The sequence below is a fragment of the Lagenorhynchus albirostris genome, chromosome 12, assembly GCF_949774975.1.
Source record: "Lagenorhynchus albirostris chromosome 12, mLagAlb1.1, whole genome shotgun sequence".
NCBI classification, from domain to species: Eukaryota; Metazoa; Chordata; class Mammalia; order Artiodactyla; family Delphinidae; genus Lagenorhynchus; species Lagenorhynchus albirostris.
In genome coordinates, this window is record NC_083106.1 from 68,010,241 (window position 1) to 68,031,101 (window position 20,861).

A 20,861-nucleotide genomic window follows, 5' to 3' on the forward strand; every position below is an offset into this window, starting at 1 on the left:
AATTCTTCCCTGGGCTCCGCATCAGGAGGGTTCCTCAAGCACATTCAGGGAAGGCTGATCAATTCTTGGCTCCCAGCCCATGCCCACTGGAAGAGCAAGGGTACTGCACAGTAATTCAGACTTGCCCGCTACAATTCCAATGTGTTTTGAAAGCAGTGCACCCCTGACGCCTACTCAGTGTTTACACAGGCACTAAATTAGGCTCTGTGCTGTAACTGTGGAAAACACATGGCTCTGCAGTCAAACAATTTGTCATTTTTCAACAAGTGACTTTCCTTCTCTGAGCCTCAGTTTCCTAATTTTCAAAATGGGAGTAATAGGAGGCATCTTACAGGGTTGCTGTGAGATTTCAGTAAGACAAGGTTTAGTAAGGAATTTAGTGCCATAGCTGATACATAGCAGATGCTCAGTCAGTGGTTGTTGCTGTATTTTCCATTGTTTCTTTTTTTTATCCACAAGGATCATCCTTATCAGTGTCATGGAAACAAGAGACTGCTGAGGGCTTCCCTGGTGGCGCAGTGGTTAAGAATCCGCCTGCCAATGCAGGGGACACTGGTTCGAGCCCTGGTCCGGGAAGACCCCACATGCCACGGAGCAACTAAGCCCATGCGCCACAACTACTGAGCCTGAGTTCTAGGGCCCGCGAGCCACAACTACTGAGCCTATGCGCCTAGAGCTTGCACTCCGCAACAAGTGAAACCACTGCAATGAGAAGCCCGTGCATCGCAACAAAGAGTAGCCCCCACTCACCGCAACTAGAGAAAGCCTGTGCGCAGCAACGAAGACCCAATGCAGCCAAAAATAAATAAATAAATAAATTTATTTAAAAAATAAAAGAAACTGCTGAGAGGTTCCGTAGATGGGATTGTGGAAATACGAGGGAGGTCTCATTTTTAGTTTACTATCAGCTTTTTCTGCCCTTTAGAGCAGATTAGCCATTCACTTTGAACTTTAATTCTCAGGGGTATATCATCTTGGAGACATTCAAGCTAGAAAGAACTGTGCCTTGAAGTGATCAAGGTGAAGGATTTGGGTAAGAGTAAAGATACCGTTTCTTCAAATTGGCCTTGGGGCAGGCAGAGCAGAATGAGAACAGAGGACAGAAGAGGTCCCCTCCCCTCCGTGGTTCGTGCTGACTCCAGGCTCTAAGGCGAAAAGCAAGTGGGGTTCTGGGATCAGGTCAATCTGACCTGACAGAACCCCCTGTGATCACCCCTACGACAGGAGGGCTGAATAGCACTGTGGGGAAGCGGAGGGAGGAGTCCTCTGGTGGGCAGGTCAAGCTGGGATCAGGACAGTAACAAGATCTCTAACTCTGCCCTTATTGGAAGCATCCACATTACTTTAAAAACCCTAAGGGAGCTAACGGTTGGGATTGGGGTGGGAGCTGAGGGTGAAGTATCAATATAAACAAGGAAAACACTAAAAACACGGATAATTTATTCCAATCTGGTTGAAGCCTGAGAAACTAGATTCCTTTTTCCAAACCAAAAGTAAGTCGCCTGCTTTCTTTTTATGTTACGCACTGTATCACTGATACCAAAAGACACACCTTCACTGTGGCCATGAAGTGAATGTCTTCAGAAGATGCTTTCCTTCTGCTTTCCTTCCTTGTGCTCAGCTGCGAATCTGGTGAATGACTCCAATAACTCAGACACACAATCCTAGGTACAACTTCCTTTCACTTCTAGAAGGGACAAAAACGATGCCCGACATAGAGGACAGACCACGTCCTTCCAGTCCTCATTAGAGAAGCCACGAAGACACACACCTGCAGAGTCAACCAACCAGGCACCAAGGCCTTTACATCTGAACAAAAATAACGACGGAAGGCGTGGGCTGAAGACTGACTCTGTGGATTTGAAAATGGCTCTGACCCTTCCTCGCTGTATGACGTTGAGAGAGTGACTTGACCTGCCTGTGCCTGTGTTAATGGTTCCTACCTTTCACAGCCTGCTGCGGGCATGAATGAGTCCACTTGTGCACGCATGGCTGGCACATGCTAGCACTCCCCAGTGCCAGCTGCTGTTCTTATCTATTCAAGTCTGCAAAACCCAGGTCTCCCTCATGGAACCATCTGCCTGTGCCTTATGATATTTTGAATTCCCTCTCTGTCACTAGCTGCGCGCCCTGGAGAGAGTTACTTAATCTCCCTGAGTCTTGGTTTCCCTCCCTATAAATTGGGGGCAGTTATAATTACTTTCAAAAGTCATTGTGAGGATTAAATATTAAGGTTTTTAAAGTGCTTCCCATGTAGAGAAAAGGAAACCCTCCTACACTGTCGGGAATGTAAATTGATGCAGCCACTATGGAAACAGTATGGAGGTTCCTTAAAAAACTAAAAATACAATCACCATATGATCCAGCAATTCCACTCCTGGGCATATAACTGGAAAAGATGAAAAGCCTAATTTGAAAAGATACATGCATCCCAATGTTCACTGCAGCACTATTTACAATAGCCAAGACATGGAAACAACCCAAGTGCCCATCAACAGACAATTGGTTTAAGAAGATGTGGTATATACACAATGGAATATTACTCAGCCATAAAAAGAATGAAATATTGCCATTTGCAGCAACATGGATGGACCTAGAGAATATCACACTGAGTGAAGTAAGTCAGACAGAGAAAGACAAATATTATATGATATCACTTATATGTGGAATCTAAAAAATAATACAAATGAAGCTATATACAAAACAGAAACAGACTCACATAGAAAACAAACTTATGGTTACCAAAGGGGAAAGAGGTGGGGGGAGGGATAAATTAGGAGTATGGGATTAACATATACACACTACTGTATATAAAATAAACAATAAGGAATTACCATATAGCTCAGGGAACTGTATTCAATATCTTGTAAAAACCTATAATGGAAAATAATCTGAAAAAATATATATATATAACTGAATCACTTTGCTGTATACCTGAAACTAACACAATATTGTAAATCAACTATACTTCAACTTAAAAAAAGTACTTCACGCATGTAAATACGTACATAGTAGTTTTCATGTTATCATTTGTCAAAATGGGCTAACCACCACCCCTGTCCTGCCTATCCCATTGACTGCTATGAGAAGAACGTGCTGGAAAAGGCAGTGTAAAGTACTGTATAAATGTTCTGACTTCCAGCCCCTAGGCAATCGATTAGTATGGACCGCAGTAGTCCTGCAGAATCAGGAAGCTAAGCACTAGGAGAGTGTAGTCCACTTTGCAGTTGTAAACACATCACTACTTTTATCATTAGGAAATCCCAGACCAGTCAATGTAAACAAACCCACCTAAGGCCTGCTTGACGATAGCACTTTTTAATTTACTGAAAACGGCTTTCCAGGTACTTAATTTTAAAGCCACCAATATAAGTTGGTGATTAATAATTTAAGGATGCTACATTAAAGTGGATAGATTTTTTTGGAGCAGTCTTTATGGCTTGGGTTTTCTTCCAGTTTAATTCAGTAGATGTTGACATTTGTTGGTCCTGAGCATTGCGGTACAGAATGCTTTTCTGCATTTTGACCTAAAGGAGATGAGTTCCAAGCACTCCTGGGCTTGGGTATAAACATAAGGGGACTCCCCATCCCTGAGGCAAGGAATCTGACCTCTAAAGACATATTTTTCTTTCACAAATGGCAAATATAAGAGAGTCCTTTCTGAATTATTTTATATAGGCTTCCCAGAATTTAAGTTTTATCCTATTGAATCTGAGAAACACTGCTTTTTTTTCCTACAAAGCTATTGCAGTTCACAAAATAATAATCTTTAGACTAGATTACTAGACATACTGGATTACTAGACACACCTCTCCACAACGGAAACCATCTAAGAACATGTCCCTTTACTGTTTTTTAACTGCAACAAATACTAAAATAGTTAAATGTCTGATGTAAACGTGAGTAAAGCCAGATACAGAAGTATGTTTAGACTTCTTCCAAGAAATCTTTTTCCCTCCTAGTCAGTTTTGACCCCTCTCACTGTTATCTCTCCTCCATCAGACTTGGAACCTCATCGTAGCCTGGAATGTGCTTTTGCATATTTTGGTTTTCCATCAAAATGCTCACAGCTCACTAGTCCGCTGCACATAACCGGGGATCAATAAATGGTTTTTGAGTGGATTTATTTAGTCTTTAGAACAATGTCTTTTGTAGTGCCATTTCAGATGAAGACTTCGAATCAAGAGTTGCTTGGCTCTCCAGAGTAATAAGACCGGAAGGCATTTTCTTTCTTTCTGGCAGAATAAAATCTGCATGTCCCGGTGAGAGCTGCGGAAACGTATAATTGATGTATTTTTGAAACGCTACCCTGGTTTCCTGTAACTCCTCCTCCAGGAAATCTTTCCAATTTGTCATGATTTCCAGTTGCTTCGCCATAGACAGCAGCTCCCGCTGAGTGTTAAGCAGTTTGTCCATCACATTTCTAAGCGTGGCCTGATGTGTTTTCTCCGCTTCTTGAAGCACTTTCTGAACCTCTTCTTGCTTCTGTTTCTGAGCCATGCAATAGTAGACGCTCATTTTATGTTCTTTTTCCTTTATCAGTTGGCTCACACTGTTCTCTTGATCCTTCATAACTGTGACACCAGCTCTCAAAAGTTCCTCCATGGCCTTTCTACAGAAAGGAACAAGGGTTGAATATTAATAGTTAGATGGATTAGCCACCAAAAAAAAAAAGATTTTGTCTTTCACCGCAGATGTAGGAGAAATGCTTTCATGGTTTACATGAGTCACCAGTCTGAGACAGGCTGGTAGAGATGAGCTTTGATTAGATGTTAACAATAAAAAAATATTTTTCAGAGCAGGGAAGGTGCACATTGATTTCCCCACTGTGGGCTAGGGCGAGGCCACTAGTCTAGCGTCTAACACTAACTTTAGGGACTCGAGTCCACTGTAGTCAGAAAAATATGAATGCAGAGATCTAAAAACAAATGAAGAAATAGCCTCAGATTTCCAAACCCCTAGAGAAAGTATTTCTATATATCAACCCAGCTACTCACCTTTAGCCAGAGGGAAGGAAACTGTCTCACAGGGTGAGTTTAGCCCTATTCTTGATTCTATCTGAGCAATACTCTAAGACAGAAGTCTCAAACTTTTTGGTCTCAAGATCACTTTTCACTCTTAAAATGACCAAGAAACTCAAAGAACTTTTGTTCATATGGGTTATATCTAGTGACCCTAACAGTTTTAAAAGTTAAATGTCAGACATTTAACAAACATTTATAAATTCATGTGAAGTATCGATAAATCCATTAAACATTAACATAAAACACTTACCTCGTAGGAAAAATATTTTTTCTAAATCAAAAAACTTTTGGTGAGGGCTTCCCTGGTGGCACAGTGGTTGGGAATCTGCCTGCTAATGCCGGAGACATGGGTTCGAGCCCTGGTCTGGGAAGATCCCACATGCCGCGGGGCAACTAAGCCCGTGAGCCACAACTACTGAGCCTGCGCGTCTGGAGCCTGTGCTCCGCAACAAGAGAGGCCACGACAGTGAGAGGCCCGTGCACCGCGATGAAGAGTGGCCCCCGCTCGCCACAACTAGAGAAAGCCCTTGCACAGAAACGAAGACCCAACACAGCCAAAAATTAAAAAATAAATAAATAATAAAAATTTAAAAAAATAAAAAACTTTTGGTGAGAAAAGTGGCATCATTTTACATTTGTGGCAAAACTCTTTACTGTCTGGCTTAATAGAAAAAAAAAGCTAGATTTTCGTTTCATTTCAATCTGTTGAGATATCACACATAAAACCCTGGAAAACACCACTACATACTCATGAGATAGAGTGAAAAGGCAAATCACATCTTAGTATTATTAAGAAAATAGCTTTGACCTTGGGGACCTGCTGAAAGGGTCTGGGCCCATACTTTGAGAACCACTGCTGAATGAATTCATAGGCCTCTGGTTATAATGTATACAATTATATAGAATTTATAGCAGCCAACTATAAACTCAATAGTAACTCAATGGTTAATATATTAACTCAAGGATTACTCAAACAAGTCTATGAGGCAGTTCAGTCTATGAGGCCTATTTTATAGATGAGGAACTGTGGCTCAGAGAGGTCAAGCAACTTGCTCAATTTCACTTAATTAGAAAAAGTGGCAAAACAAGTGCTACAACCCAGGCAGTCTGGGTTCAGGGCAAATCTCTTAGCCACTGAGATACACTTCTGTGGATATCTCCTGATACCTACTTGGAATAGAACCTCTAAAGATTTGAGGATTAAAAAACCTACAAATGTTGAATTCGAGTATTTATAGTTGTTAATAAAAACCCTCCCCTCTCTGCCTCCTAGTCTAATACAGTCCTTCCAAGACTTACCCCAGCTTCTACCCTCCAAGGTGCAGTTTTCTCATTGTCTCTGATTCTTTCAACTTGACTGTCAAACCTGACAGATTTTCCCAATCTGGAGGTAAACATCATTTGTCCTGAGCCTCCAGCTGCTATGCTATTTTTCTCATTCCCTCTCCCACCAACTAGGCTATATCCGTTATTAATAAAAAGGGTCACCATTTATTGAGTACTTACTGTGTCCCAGGGACTGTGCTAAGCAATTTACATGCACTATATCTCATTTAATTTTCACCCACTGAAGCCGGTTCTATTTGTATTTATTACCTCTTATTATTCCCGTGTAACAGGTGAAGAAAGTGAGGCTTGGGGAGACAGTTATTGTTCAATGTCACACAATGGAGCAAATCGGAGAGTTCCCGCCCTTCAGTAGAACACACTGCCTGCTTCAATAGCATAAGAGATCACTATACATTTCTTATCAGGAGGGCAACACACTGAAAATAACATTTTAGAATTGTTATTCTGATAATATCAGGTAAACTGAATCCGAGTTGGGTGAAGTAGAGAGACCAATTTGTACTATTTTGTAACATTCTGAGTGTACAATGATCTAAATTAATGATGAAAGAGAAAGGGATAGGAAGAAGGAGAGAAAGGGGGAAATCCAAGAAATATTACAAAGTCACAAGTGCCAGAATCCATTATTGCTAGGATTTAGGGGCTACAGAAAGAAGAGGAATCAAAACCAACTTCCTGATTCTCAGCCCAGGTCACAGGACAATAGAGGCATAGATAGTGTTCAGAAGGTGCGTCTACACACAACCTTAGGATTCAGGCCGATGATTTATAACTTTAGGATGTTGGTGAGTTTGTGGAGATGATGATCAGAGCCCATGGGGCTTAGATCAGAAGGCACTGGAAGGCATTTCCTTGAGCCGGCCCCAAATCCCCAAGGAGGAAGTTACACCCCTTCTCCAGAACCACGGCTCCATCACAAGCAGGTGTGAGCTTCCTACTAGGTCAGCCTGGCTTTCTCTGGACCCACACAGAGGAGGTGTCCATCTAAGGGGCTGACTAAAAAGCTCCACCAGAGCTGATCTCAGGTACATCTGCTCAAACTGTACCTTAGATGACACCAGCTCCCGCCCTCCATGACAGCCCCTTTTAAACTCCTTACTACCAAAATCTGTTCTCGCTTAAAGGGATCTGATATTTTTTTAAATGTCCTTTCCAACTTTCGCCAGTTATTTTCCCAGTGTTCGTACAGCAAAAACCAACACTTCATTTCTCCATAGGCAATTCCTAAGTTACGCAGGGATCTGTTTCCAAAATTCATTTGTGAATCCAATGTTTGGAGAAACACTGAACGTAGCAGATCATTTGCCAGGTGAGCCCACAATGAGCTATTTCACTTGAACTACAGGGCTCTTAGCACTATTTTAATTAGCCATAACCAGTGTCCTTATAAGGAAAATATATTCTGATGTTCCACCTGAGACGCTGGGAACCTATTGCACCTGGTCTGCAGGAGGATTAGTGCTACCCATGCTGGGGCTGCAGACATCAGACGGGGCGGGGAGGAGAGGAGGCATCTCCAGAGTCCAACCTTCAGCAGCGCGTTTCTATCTCTGGGGTATTAATGCTCCCAACTTCCCTTAGCTCCGCCTCGTTAAACTCCCCACCTTCCCCTCCATGTGTTTGCTCATGCTGTCCCCACTCTTTTCAGTCCTTCACAAATGGGACCTCCTCCCTTCTTTCTAGGGCCCAAACCAAGACTAACTTCCTCCAAGAAACCCGCCTCACCACACAGCCCACACACTCTTTGCTTGATCTTTCCAGGACCGAGAACTCCTCCAGCACCCATGTGTTCTTTGCACAAGTCCCTCTAGCCTTGCTCAAAGGGGACAGCTATGCTTTACTTACTTCACATAATGTTGAGGCAAGAGCCTTATTCCTCAGTGCCCGAGCTCAGAACCACAGCCCCAGAAGGCACTTGATGAACTCTGGTGAAGTGAGCAGGGTGGCGTAAGGCAAGGTCACAAGCTTCGGTATCATACACACCAGGGTTTGTATCTTCTCCAGGTGACCTTGGGCAGTTGCTTAGTCTCTCTCTAAGACTCAGTGTGTTCATCTGAAGATACGAAAGATGACTGAATCCCCCAGGAAGGGATATGAGGATTCAATGAGAAGCATACAAAGGGCCTTGCATGTTCTAGTGTGGAATAAAGGGCAGCCTGCACCAGGAATTACAGCCATCACCACACACATTCCTGAGCAGTCATTTCAGTCATGCCTTTGCCTTGGGCAAGTAAATACTTAGAACTTTTCCGAGCAAGATGTTTATTTCTTTTTTCTTTTTTTTTACCTTTAAGAGAAAGAGTACAGTGTCTCCTAGATAATCTGTTTAGAACTCAATCACCTCAACCCACAAAGAAAGTTTTCTGAGCATTTAACAAATTTGTCACAATATGTAAGTATTCTGAAGTCTTGAGTGAAAGTTTATAGCCAAGTAAGAGATCCACAGTGGAATTCTCAACAGTGGCCCTTCTCCATATATTAATTTCTGCAAATGCTCTAAAGAACGCTGGAATCTAGCAATGTCTCGAAATAAGACCTGGTGTGCTGCAAAGTGGGTTCAGCTGACTGGAACAAGCTTGAACCTTTGATAACTATTTAAAGAACACCCACCATGCGCGAGGTTCTCTGCCAGGCACCTGGAACACATCAATAACAAAATGGACATTCTAGATGGATATACTTAAAATAACAGGCATGGCAGTTCCCTAATCTTAGTCAACTGGCTTAATGAAAGGTGGCTGTTGAACCTAACAGAGGAAAGAGCCAAAGGGGGACAAAAGCGAAAGAGGGAAGGAGGAAGCAGGAGGCTGCCGGTGTGTGTGAAGAGAGGACCCAGAGGCTTCTTCAGGATGGACAGAGCTCCTGCAGATGGAGGGTGGGAAGCAGAGGGAGAGGAGAGCCACCTTCCACTGCTTTGGACCACAACTCACTCAGGAGTAACCGCCTTCTCTAACTTTCTCCTGAAATCCTCTTTCCTCTTCCTCCTCTGCCTCACAGTGACTTACAGCCTGTGCAAGAAGGGGGGACCACCGAAGAAGCCGCGGCTGCAGCCTTCATTCCTATTTATCTGCACCCCCTACAGAATTTTACCTTTGGCCCTATTCTAAACAGTTCTAACAAGGACGATTTTACCCATTAATTATATACAAACAGATCTGTTAACTCAAGCAGCAAAGCAAGAGACAAGTCCTAGCCCAGGAGGTGGAATACAAAGGTTTCAGTTTTGGTCCTGCTGCTTCAGCTACATGAGCTTGGTCAGGTTGCTGAACACCTGGAAACCGAGGTTCTCTCTTGGCCACTAGGGCTCCGGATTGCTGTCCTGTTCAAACTGGCCAATTCCATCAAATGTTCATTACATATTATAAAATGGTTCCTTTGGTATTTTTCACACATATATATATGATCCAATTTATGTAAAAATTATTTCAGATTATGCACATATATAAGGCTGTAAATACATCAAAAGGGCACAGAAGGATACAGACCCCGTTCTTTAAAATGATTGTCTCTGGGAGACAGGGACGGGGTAGGAAGCAGTGAGTTGGGACTTTGCAATTTTTGCTCTCTGTATTTCCATAAGGTCAACTTCGTTTACAGCATTATGACTTGTGTAATAAGAAAAAGACCAAAAGTAACCCATCCACAGTAGTGTATGGTATGGGCTAGAGAATGTGAAGACTGACTTATATGTGTCTGTGGAAAAGTATTTCTTGATTCCTCTCCGTCCCTAAAACTGGAGATATAGAATGAAAAACACAACTTTTAGAACAGTAGTTATCTCGCGAGATGGGGGAAAGGAAGGAAATGTGGTTGAGGAAGAACATGGGACTTTTTAATCCCTTCAGATGGCTGGCAGGCCCTTGAGTATTCGTGTTATTTTTCTTTAAACCACACACACACACACACACACACATATTCTACAATATACTATATATTGTCCTCTATGTTTGATATATTCCATAATAAAAATGTAAGAACAGGGCTTCCTTGGTGGTGCAGTGGTTAAGAATCTGCCTGCCAATGCAGGGGACACGGGTTCAATCCCTGGCCCGGGAAGATTCCACATGCCGCGGAGCAACTAAGCCCGTATGCCACAACTACTGAGCCTGCGCTCTAGAGCCTGCAAACCACAACTACTGAAGCCCATGCGCCTAGAGCCCGTGCTCCACAACAAGAGAAGCCACTGCAATGAGAAGCCCGCGCGCCGCATTAAAGAGTAGCCCCTGCTCACCGCAACCAGAGAAAGCCCGTGCACAGCAACAGAGACACAATGCAGCCAAAAATAAAAATAAAAAATAAGTAAATTAAAAAAAAAATGTAAAAACGCAAAATCTGGGAAATATCCACCTATGTGCTTCAACCTTATCCCTTTCTCCAAGTTGATTCTGACAGAGTAAGACACTGATTTGCAGGGGTGCCCCCTGGAGTACCTTCTCTGGGCCTGGATCTCCTCCTGGGCTATGTGCCTCTCCTGGGCCCGGGCTTCCTCCACAGCCTTGACTTTCTCCTGGTGGCACTCCATCATGATCCTCTGGATCCTGCGGACCATGCGTTGCTCGGCAGCCAGGCGTTCTCGCTGCAGTTCTTGCTCCATGTTTTGATGCAACTCCATCTTGGTCTTAGATACCATTTCCTTAAGCAACAGAAAAACTAGGTTTAGGTGTTACAGCTTTGATGTTTAAAAACGTTATTCAAATCATAATTCATCTGCCCGATGGAATGTACACCAGTTAAGCCTAATGATTTAAAAGAAGAGTGTATTTAAAAAAGAAGCAGACTCACAGATATAGATCTAACTAATGTTTACCAGTGGGGAGAGGGAAGGGGGAGGGGCAATACAGGGGGTGGGGAAAAAAGGGGGATTATGGGCTTGTATGAAATCATGTGTGTGAAACTTCTGAATATTGTAAAGCACCATAGAATTTAAAATCTTTCATTCAATAAAAAAATATTTTTTTAAAAAAGTAAAGGAATACAGAAGAAAAAATGGAAAAAGAACTGGAATGGTATATCCATACCATGGAATATTACATGGCTATTAAAAGGAAAAAATAAAGAATAGTGTATACTATATGGAAAAGTTTCATTTATAATGATGTTAAGTAAAATCAGAAATGCACAAACTAGCATAAAATACGTATATAGATAATATTGGAAAGGAATTGCAAAAAGAAAAGTAATTGGGTCACAGGTATTTTTTCTTGATTGTCCAAATATTCTATAATGTCCTATTACCTTTATCCGTGATTAGAAATACAGAACATGATACTGCTTTAGGAAGTCAGTCCTGGAAAATGGCAGAAATAATGACTATGAGAGTCTCCCGGGTAGGAGGACACCTGAGGCCCGGGCAGCAAGCACCGCACACGACCGCAGCCACAGGAAGCTGCCTGCCAGTCCCCACTGTCGTTCTGGAGCATTCCAGCTCATTCGAGCTGAGGGGCTCTTCCTCGTTCACAAAGGGGACGGGAGCAAGGGCTCCACTGCGCCAAGGTAGAAGGACCTGTGGAGGCTTCAGCCGAGTAAAAAGAGGAGGCACTTGCCAAACCAGGACCTGAGGGAAACAGGCTCCCAAGGAAAACCCTGTATCCCTGGAAATGTCCACTGACAGCACAGTGTGACAGGCACAGTGCTAGGACCGATGTTACAGACAGAAGGAGGCTGGAATCCTCCTCGGGACTCACCGCCTAGCAGAGGAGACCCAGACCCCATCCTGCAACCAGTGGTTTAACAGAAACACATGCCAGAAAGGAGGGGCAATTAATTCCATCCAGGAGTTTCAAAACTTTCATTTAAAGGTCAGTTTGTATCTGTTTCAGAGATAAGAGAGAACATAAAGAAATAAAGGTGCTCAATATTCTGTGATAACCTAAATGGGAAAAGGATTTCATAAAGTACAGAAACATGTATAACTGAATCACTTTGTTGTATACCTGAAACTAACACAACATTATAAATCAACTCTGCTCCAATATTAAACAAAATTTAAAAAAAAAAAGAGAATAGGGGCTTCCCTGGTGGCGCAGTGGTTGGGAGTCCGCCTGCTGATGCGGGGGACGCGGGTTCGTGTCCCGGTCCGGGAAGATCCCACATGCCACGGAGCGGCTGGGCCCGTGAGCCATGGCCGCTGGGCCTGTGCATCCGGAGCCTGTGCTCCGCAACGCGAGAGGCCACAACAGTTGAGAGGCCCGCGTACCGGAAAAAAAAAAAAAGAATAAAAACAAAAGAAACTAAGTTATTTCACAGAGTGAGTCAGTGGAAGAACTAGGAACAAAAGCAGGATTCTCGCCCACCAGCTACTCGTTTCATTGCTGGCTGTGATGCTGGGGTCTTTCCAGAGATTCATCAGTTTATTTTCCTTCCAGAAACGCCATCCGGGCTTATAAGACAGTGAGGTTCCTCCCTCCCTCCTCCTCCCTGTCTCCCAGAGACAATCACTGAGCAGGGAATGGAAGGTTCTGCTACAGGTAATAAGCCTGAGTCTCTATCTTGTAGTCAGAGGCCGTTGTTTAACGCCTTACGGGATATTTCAACTTCTTAGGGACTATTTCTGGGTTTTCAAGTACAGTTTCAGTAACTGAGATTGCTGAATGGTTGAACCTTAGATAGATGAAGTATTATCATAATACATTTCTATTTGAATCATAGAATTTAAAAATGACACACCAGCCCTTTATTTTGACTGGGTTCTGAACAAGGATTCAGAGAATTAAACCCTGTCCCTCTTTTATGTAATGGTTTAATAAAATCAAAATCATTTTACTGCCTCATACAGCATGTCCAATACCTATTTAAAGCTACGAAAAAATAATTCAATGACCTACTGTTTGGCGGTGTTCTTACTCAATGGAAAGCCTTCCAGTTAAATTACTTTTACTGAAATGCATTTTGAGTGAATCAGCCTCTACCTGGAGATAAGAGACAGCCTCATGAAATCCATGCTCTTCACTGTGCAGATGTTTGACAGACCTTCCTTTATTACACAATGCCTCCCTCATGAGAAGTTTCTCTCAGGTATCACATGGAGGAAGATCTGGGCCATCTGAGTACCGGATTTGTTTTTACCTCATGGACATGGTGATTCATAGCACTTTCCTCTGTGCATTGACTGTCAGAAAGCTCAAGGGCCAGCTATGGTAACTGCACAGGACCTCGTGGCATACAGACATTTCCAAGTTTCGGATTCACACCTGACTTCATTCTATTTCCTACTCTCATTTTCCCTTAGCTTCCATTTTATTATTTACTTTTTAATATTATTGTATTTGAATAAGATAATATTAGCACCTTTTCAAAATCCTATCTGTCCATTGGACAAGACCTGGAAATTTTATTTAACAGCAAGCATCTGACACCCAAATTCTTAACATCACAGAAGAGCAATACCTGGTGATTTCTACGTCCCAGAATGTATGCTGTTTGGTTCTAGAAGAATTTGGTTTTCTGCTCTCTATATGGGTAATCTCAAACTTTAATATGAGAGAATATGTGTGACTTTATATGTGTTTATATCAAACTTTAATATATGTGAGAACCACATGGGCTGCTGGTTAAATATGCTGCCAATGACTCTGTAGGTCAGGTGGAGCCCAGGAATCTGCAGGTAAGTAGGCTCTAAGGAGGTGGTTCAGAGACACCCCCTGAGGAGCAATAGCGATGTCTGTCTGAGGACCCTACAGCTGAAACAACCCTCCACATCCCTCTTAGACAAATCACTCATTCATCATCATAATAAAAAAAAAAAAGCCCCTGAGACTTTTTTAGAATAGTTTGGAAAGGTCAACCTCCCTCTTTAAACTTTTTTAGGACTTCTTCTATTTTAACACTAAGTACATCAACTCAACCCAAAGACTATATGGGGTACCATCAAACTACCTAGAGCAAGACTAGGAGGCAGGCTCCTTGCAACAGGCATCACATCTAAGCTACCCTTGCATCATCACACCCTAATGCCAGGAGGGATATTTAAAATGTGGATCCTCTGGCTGTAGCACAGGACAGGGTCCTAGAGGCCCACACCCATGGAAACGGCTGCCCCTTCAAATTGCTGGGCTGCGGGAGGTCCAGGGCGGTGAAGGTGTTAGGGGCCCGGGGAGTGGTGATTATCAATTGATAGAAGAGTATTTCACTATTCAAGAACCAGTGTGGCCATTCCGGTCCCAGCTAGCTGAGCAGCAGGTCTATCTGGACATGCTATAAACGCTCCTCCTGTTTCGGAGTGAAATCAGGGATGGCCACTGGAGCCAAGCAGGGAGGGTCAACCGTCCCTTAGGAGCCCTGGGGTGGAGCTCCCTTTCCTGCCAGAAAGTTTTCTGAGGACAGTCTATTTAATCTCACCTGGTACAGAGCTGATACATGGCAGGTGCTCACGGCCGAAACGAGAGACAAAAGGGCCCATGGTCCCTGAACTGTTTATTCGTTATGTTCTTATTGAATTAGGCCAAACCTGGGTCCACACTTCTGCCACTTTCCCTCCAGCCTCTGCCCAGGAATCATCACACCTGCATCGTGCCCTGTTCTGTCCCTCCCGTGACCCACGTGTGAAAATAGTTCTGTTTTTTCCTTTGAGCAGAGTTTGGGACTGAACTGTGTAAGGAACCCCTGGGTCTCTGCCTGGACAGTTTACTGACTACCCAGAGTCGTGTACTGGAACAAGTTACAGGCTGGAAAGAGTTCCCCTCATTGTGTGACCTCTGGTCCTGCAGGAAATACCTGAGAAACAGAGGTCCCTCTTGGCATCGCGGTAAACGCACACTTAGGAAAAAGGATGCGATCAGAGAGCTCAGGAGAAGGGAGAGAAGCGCCTGCTTCCTCTGTTCAGCCCGTTTTCACACTTACAAAGTCAAGGCACCGTGCTGGCACTGGGACAAGGGTGGTAGCGGGGCAGACACACCCTTACGAAGGCTGCAGGCAGATGGCGATCACATATTCAACAAGTAATCAATCCTCCAATCTATTTACTTACACCAGTGCTAGGTGGTGATGCTGTTAAAGAGGGCGGGGTGACCAGGACAGTGTATGGGTAGCAGGACAGAGTTGATCAGGTAAGGTCTCCCTTGACCAGTGATGTCTGATGAAGTGCAGGAAGAACATTCTGGCAAAGTCCCCAAGGTGGGAAAGAGTGTGGTGCACACATGTTTGAGGGTCCAGGAGAAGGGCACTGAGAGGAGGAAAGAGAGCCAGTGGCAAGGGATGTAGAGTGCAGGCAGGGGTGCCTCCTTCATACCTTAACCCCATAAAGGTTTGGGTTCATTATATCAAAGGCCATTCATTATGCTTCATTATGCCAAAGGGATTCTCTTGCACCCATGCATCACTGTTGCCGTGGAGTCCAGCATATCTTCTGTGAAAATCCTGGGCCTCCCAACCAACCTCCATGAAACACGCCAGAGCTTTTCACTAAAGTACCGCTAAAAAGACAACAAACAAGCCACTATAACAACCTGTAAATCTTTTTGATGTTCCTCTTTCAGAATCTGGATTTTCATTTTGTGCATGTCATTTGCTTCTTCAAGGGCTTTCTTCACTGCTTCTCTTTGGCGTTCATCTGCCTTTGAAAGAGTTCATTTATTTATTAATATGTATCAGGTTTTCATGTTTAATGAAAACTAGCAACCACCCTGGGGCCCCTGACTACTGGCTCTGTTCCCATCTCAAACCTCCCATAGCAAACTAGGCCTCAGCCAGAGATGCCCTAACACGGCCCAAACCGTGGCTAAAATCACTGTTTCAGGAATTGCTAAGGAGAGCTTTACTGCAGCCTGCTGGGTTGTCTTTTTTCTTTGGCACTTTATTTCTTGCTTGATTGACTATCAAAGTCATGTATGCTCATCGCAGAAAATCTGGAAAATACAGAGAAGTGGAAAAATGCACAAAGCCTGAAATTACTGAGAAGGGAGGCTGAGTACCATCCCAGATCCCCTGCATCAGGGTCTTCAGGAAGAGGTTTCATTATTTTATTTCAAGAGAATGCCCAGAACATTAGTTATATTTAAATTGTATATTGTTATATTTAAATTGTACATTATTCACAAAAGCATTCTCTTGTGTTAGGGTAGTTAATTAATGGTTCACAATCAATTTAAATTTTATTATTATTGATAAGGATACATATCTAGTAAGATTTTTATTTCTATTACCCTTTGCACTGGAGCATTTTATACTTTCGAAGTACTTTAATACCAAGCTTTTGCTGGGACTAATGCTGGGCAATTCCAACACTCTTTGCTATGATGTTTACTTTATAGAGAAACCGAGAAATAATGTTCTAGCACTGTGGGTTGTCCTGCTCTCAAGGAGCGCTAGTTTTCTTTAGGAAGTCATGTATGGCATTTTCTCTCTAACTGGAAGAAGTGGGAGCTGGAGGATTGAGATTCTGCTTCGCTGAGGTGTCTGGGATCTGACCATGAGCCCCAAGACCCTCAAATTGCCTCCACGGCCCTCGGCAGTCGCATGGACAAGGTGTCAAGGACTTTGGAGCGAAGGGGTGCTGGGAGAGGGGGTGAAAAGGAGAGTCAGCTATGACGCAGCATTTGGAAAAAACAGGCACTTAGGGGCATTACACACTGCACAAACGAATGGTCTACTATATATTAAATATTAAGCAATAATAAACAACTACAACAAGAATGTCTTTTTAAAAAGGTTTTAATCCCATGAGAATAAAGGGAGCAGGCAGGAGTCATCCACACAGAGGGGCAATTTAGACAGAAGGAAGCTCCTGATGATTTCTACTTCTTACTGAGCACCTACTGTGTGCCAGGCACATTATTTCATTGAACTCTCTCAATAATCCTACAGAGTGAGTATTACTGTTCCTCTTTTACATTTGAAGACGCCAAAACTACGGAATTGAAGAACTTGCTACCCTGGTCCCACAGACGCCAGCATTCAAGTCGGTTCTGCCTGACTCCACTCTTTCATACAAATCCAAAACGTGAAAGAACCACAAAGATGCATTCAGGTTGATTTCCAACTTCCTTTACCTTAGCCCATACGGCAGCTTCTGCTTTTGCAATACGTTCTTTGAGTAAAGCTTCTTGAAACTGCTCTCCTTTATTCAGAATATCTGTCCCAATATCTGTGTGTTTGAAGAGAAAAAAGAAATCACAAATATCCACAGACTGTTTCTTGGCTTTCCTTTTCACTGTTATCGAGTTATTTATTAGAGTTATCTAAGAAATATATCCTTTCAGGAAATGTCAGTCTTTAAAGATACCCATGAAAGGGGTAAGTTCTTTTCTAACTGATTAAGAGGGAACTCACAGCACTGTGTATCAGACCCACTCCACAGGGAGGCAACTGGGGAAGTAAAATAAAAAGTAAAAAAAAAAGTAAAATAAAACTACACACCAAAGAAAAAAAGTACATGTAAGGCCTGCACCTGAATTAACAGTATTGATCCAACACCAATTTCCTGGTTTTGACAGTGTAGCAGCATTATGTAAGGCATCAATGAGAGAAGCTGGATGGGAACTCTCTGTTCTATTTTTAAAACTTATCAGTCTTCAACTATTTCCAAATAAAAAACTATTAAAATATGTAAAAAATATTTTAAAACTTAAAAGAAAACCCCACAAGCTGAGGGCCGATTCTGAAGGTTCTAATTTACCGGGTCTGTGTTGGATTAGTATTGTAATAGGGAAGAACAAATCTGACTCCATATTAGATCTGTTTCTTTTACTTTAACCTTTGTATTCTATTGTTTTGCTTAGAGTTAAGAATGTTGCCTATAGCCTGAAATTTACAGGATAGCCCATTCTCAAGGTTCTGACCTTTAAAGGTGTTAACACTTCCCCATTCATATAGAGATAAAAAGTTGCAGAACAGAGAATAAAATTTGTCTTGTTGGAGGTTACAGTAACATCATGACCTGACCTACCCAGACAGCTGCAAGAACAAAGGATTCCTGCACCAAGAAGTCTGCAACAACCAGCCACCCCCCACCGCCCCTTTTAATATAAAAGAAGCCTGATTTCTGAATGGGGTACCATGGTTCTCTAGGACGTTAGTCTGCAATCTTCTGGGTCTGCTGGCTTTCCAAATAAAGTCGTTATTCCTTGCCCTGAGTCACTTGATTTACGGGCCTGTAGTATGGTGAGCAGAACAGGTTTGGACTCGGTAACAGTATTTTTTTTTTTTAATGGGTAAATTTGCTTTATCAGATAAATTCACAGTTAATGCAGAATTTCACTTTCTTAATTTATATTAAAGATTAAAGATAATGTATCTTTATTATACATACTAAGATTTCAATTATTTTAAAACCCACTAATTCATTTAATATTGCAATTTGCATGGCAATAAACAATGAGTTCTAACTTTCTTAAAGGTGTGTATAGCAATTTAAAACACAATGAGTCTTCTTTTCAGTTTGTAGCACCTGACTTAAGACCTTTATAAAAACAGATTTTAAATTCATTTAATGTACTCATTAAGATTCATTATCACTGTTTCTCTTGTAAGGAAAACAAATTTCAATTGCTATTTCCCAGACTATATTGAGCAATGGTGTATATTATTTTCAAATGGTTAGCAGAATTTTACTCACATAAATTTATAGCCAGAAAAAGAACTCAGCCTCTCTGAATGCCTATCCACTCAAAACAATGATGAAAATAATGTATAAAATGGATTTGAGGGTCTGACCTCCTATTTAACATTATCACTTTCCAAGTATTCCTAGAAAATATTTTAAAATATATGCAAATATTCTACCATATGACAAACCATCATTTCTTTAACCATTTCCCAATTGTTCATCTTTATCATTTGTAATTTTTTTACATCATGAATAGCACTTTGAAGAACACCCTCAACCATAGTTTTAAGCCAGACATTATATCTTTAGGATAATGTCAAGAAGTGGGTCATGGGCTTCCCTGGTGGCGCAGTGGTTGGGAGTCCGCCTGCCGATGCAGGGGACACGGGTTCATGTCCCGGTCCGGGAAGATCCCACATGCCGCGGAGCGGCTGGGCCCGTGAGCCATGGCCGCTGGGCCTATGCGTCCGGACCCTGTGCTCCGCAGCGGGAGAGGCCACAGCAGTGAGGGGCCCGCGTACCGCAAAAAAAAAAAAAAAAAAAAAAAGTTAAAAAGAAAACGTCAGTACCAAATGACCAAAATTTTTTATTTGACTAAATTCTATTTCATGCATAAGCATGACACCCTCTCCTGTTTATTAGACTTTGGCAATAAAAAAAAAAAAGCAGCCTTGTACAGAACAGTGAAAATGCCAGGGGTGAGGGTAGGCTACAGTTTTACTGTAGGATAAATATATATATATATATATTTTTTTAAAGACCTCTTTCCCTTTGGCCATATCAACAATCAGTTCAGATCATTAAATACAGACAAATTTTCAAAATCGCTTCTTCACTTCTCCACGATCTTCAATGCTATTATCATCCACTCTGGCCATTTTTCCTGAATGCCATCACTTATGTCATCTGTAAAGTCTCCCTGAATGCTGATTTCATCCTCCCCTATTACTGAGGCACCCAGGAGAATTTCTAAGCAAAAATCCTTTGTGCTTCTTCAAGATCAATTTCAAAAGTTGCAAGGCCACACACTCTTGTTACATATTTCTTCTTTGCTCTGGGAATTTGGGCTATCGTAACCTTTTGTAGTACAGTCTTCTTTTTTTGTTTTGTTTGACCCCTTCCACCTCTTTTGTTTTTTCTTCTCTTCCTCTTCCCCTGCTGTTCCTTGACCCTCACTTCTTGTTCCAGCTTCTCGTTCGGGTGAATTTTCTACAGTAAGTTTTGCAAACTCATTTGATAAATTCTTCTCTAACCATTGTCGACATTTAGCAACATCAGACATATATTCACAGTACTCTGTTGGTAATGAATAGACTCCACAGTAAAGGATTCGAAGTGGGTAAGCTGCATCTAACTTGGTATTGCTCCTCAGGTCTCCTTTGCAATCATGCCCACCGGATTCAGAAATGTCAGCAGCCATTTCAAAACCCTGGTGGTCGCACAGTCTCCGCCATTTCCACGCTCGCCACTACCACCAGCTGAAGTGACACATGAGACTCCTCTTCCCCGGCCAGAGCCGCCCAAGAGCTCGGTAATAGTATTAAATCCAATGAGTCTGTGTTTGGATTTAAAAGTTCTGTAGGACACTGCCAGGGTTGAGAACTACCCTATGCAATACTCATTAGCATTTATACAGACATTTCAACATGCTTTAATTTATTCACTTAATGTTTGGATTCAAATATCCTAGGAGGCATAAGGAATCAACCAATAAAAGCATATTAAGAATAGATATCCACTGCTCTGGGTGTAAAAGGTCAAATCATTATAGAGATAATAATTAATAAGTCATACTAAACAGTTACTAAAAGTTAAAATCAGTTATCAGTTTTGGTATTGATATTTTTAGAGGATGATCCCAATTTGATCTCCCGCTACATTTTAGCTTTTTCAAAACACCGTCCATTCTCTAGCTTCTTACATGTTCAAAAATCAGGAGTGAAATT

At 42.2% G+C, this 20,861-nt stretch overlaps 1 protein-coding gene and 1 pseudogene across 1 annotated transcript in view; both read right to left on the reverse strand.

Annotated features, from left to right (window-relative positions):
- Positions 1-831: 831 nt before the first annotated feature.
- The window catches only part of C12H6orf163 (chromosome 12 C6orf163 homolog), a 46,981-nt gene continuing 26,951 nt past the window's right edge, over positions 832-20,861 (reverse strand). The window contains exons 3-6 of the mRNA XM_060167686.1: positions 17,360-17,454; positions 15,818-15,925; positions 10,805-11,007; positions 832-4,612 (exon numbers count right to left, since the gene is read on the reverse strand). Coding sequence (XP_060023669.1) covers positions 4,135-4,612; positions 10,805-11,007; positions 15,818-15,925; positions 17,360-17,454 — 884 coding nt within the window. The 3' untranslated portion in view covers positions 832-4,134. The remainder of the gene's footprint in view (positions 4,613-10,804; positions 11,008-15,817; positions 15,926-17,359; positions 17,455-20,861) is intronic.
- On the reverse strand, positions 19,734-20,708 carry LOC132530895 (density-regulated protein-like; annotated as a pseudogene).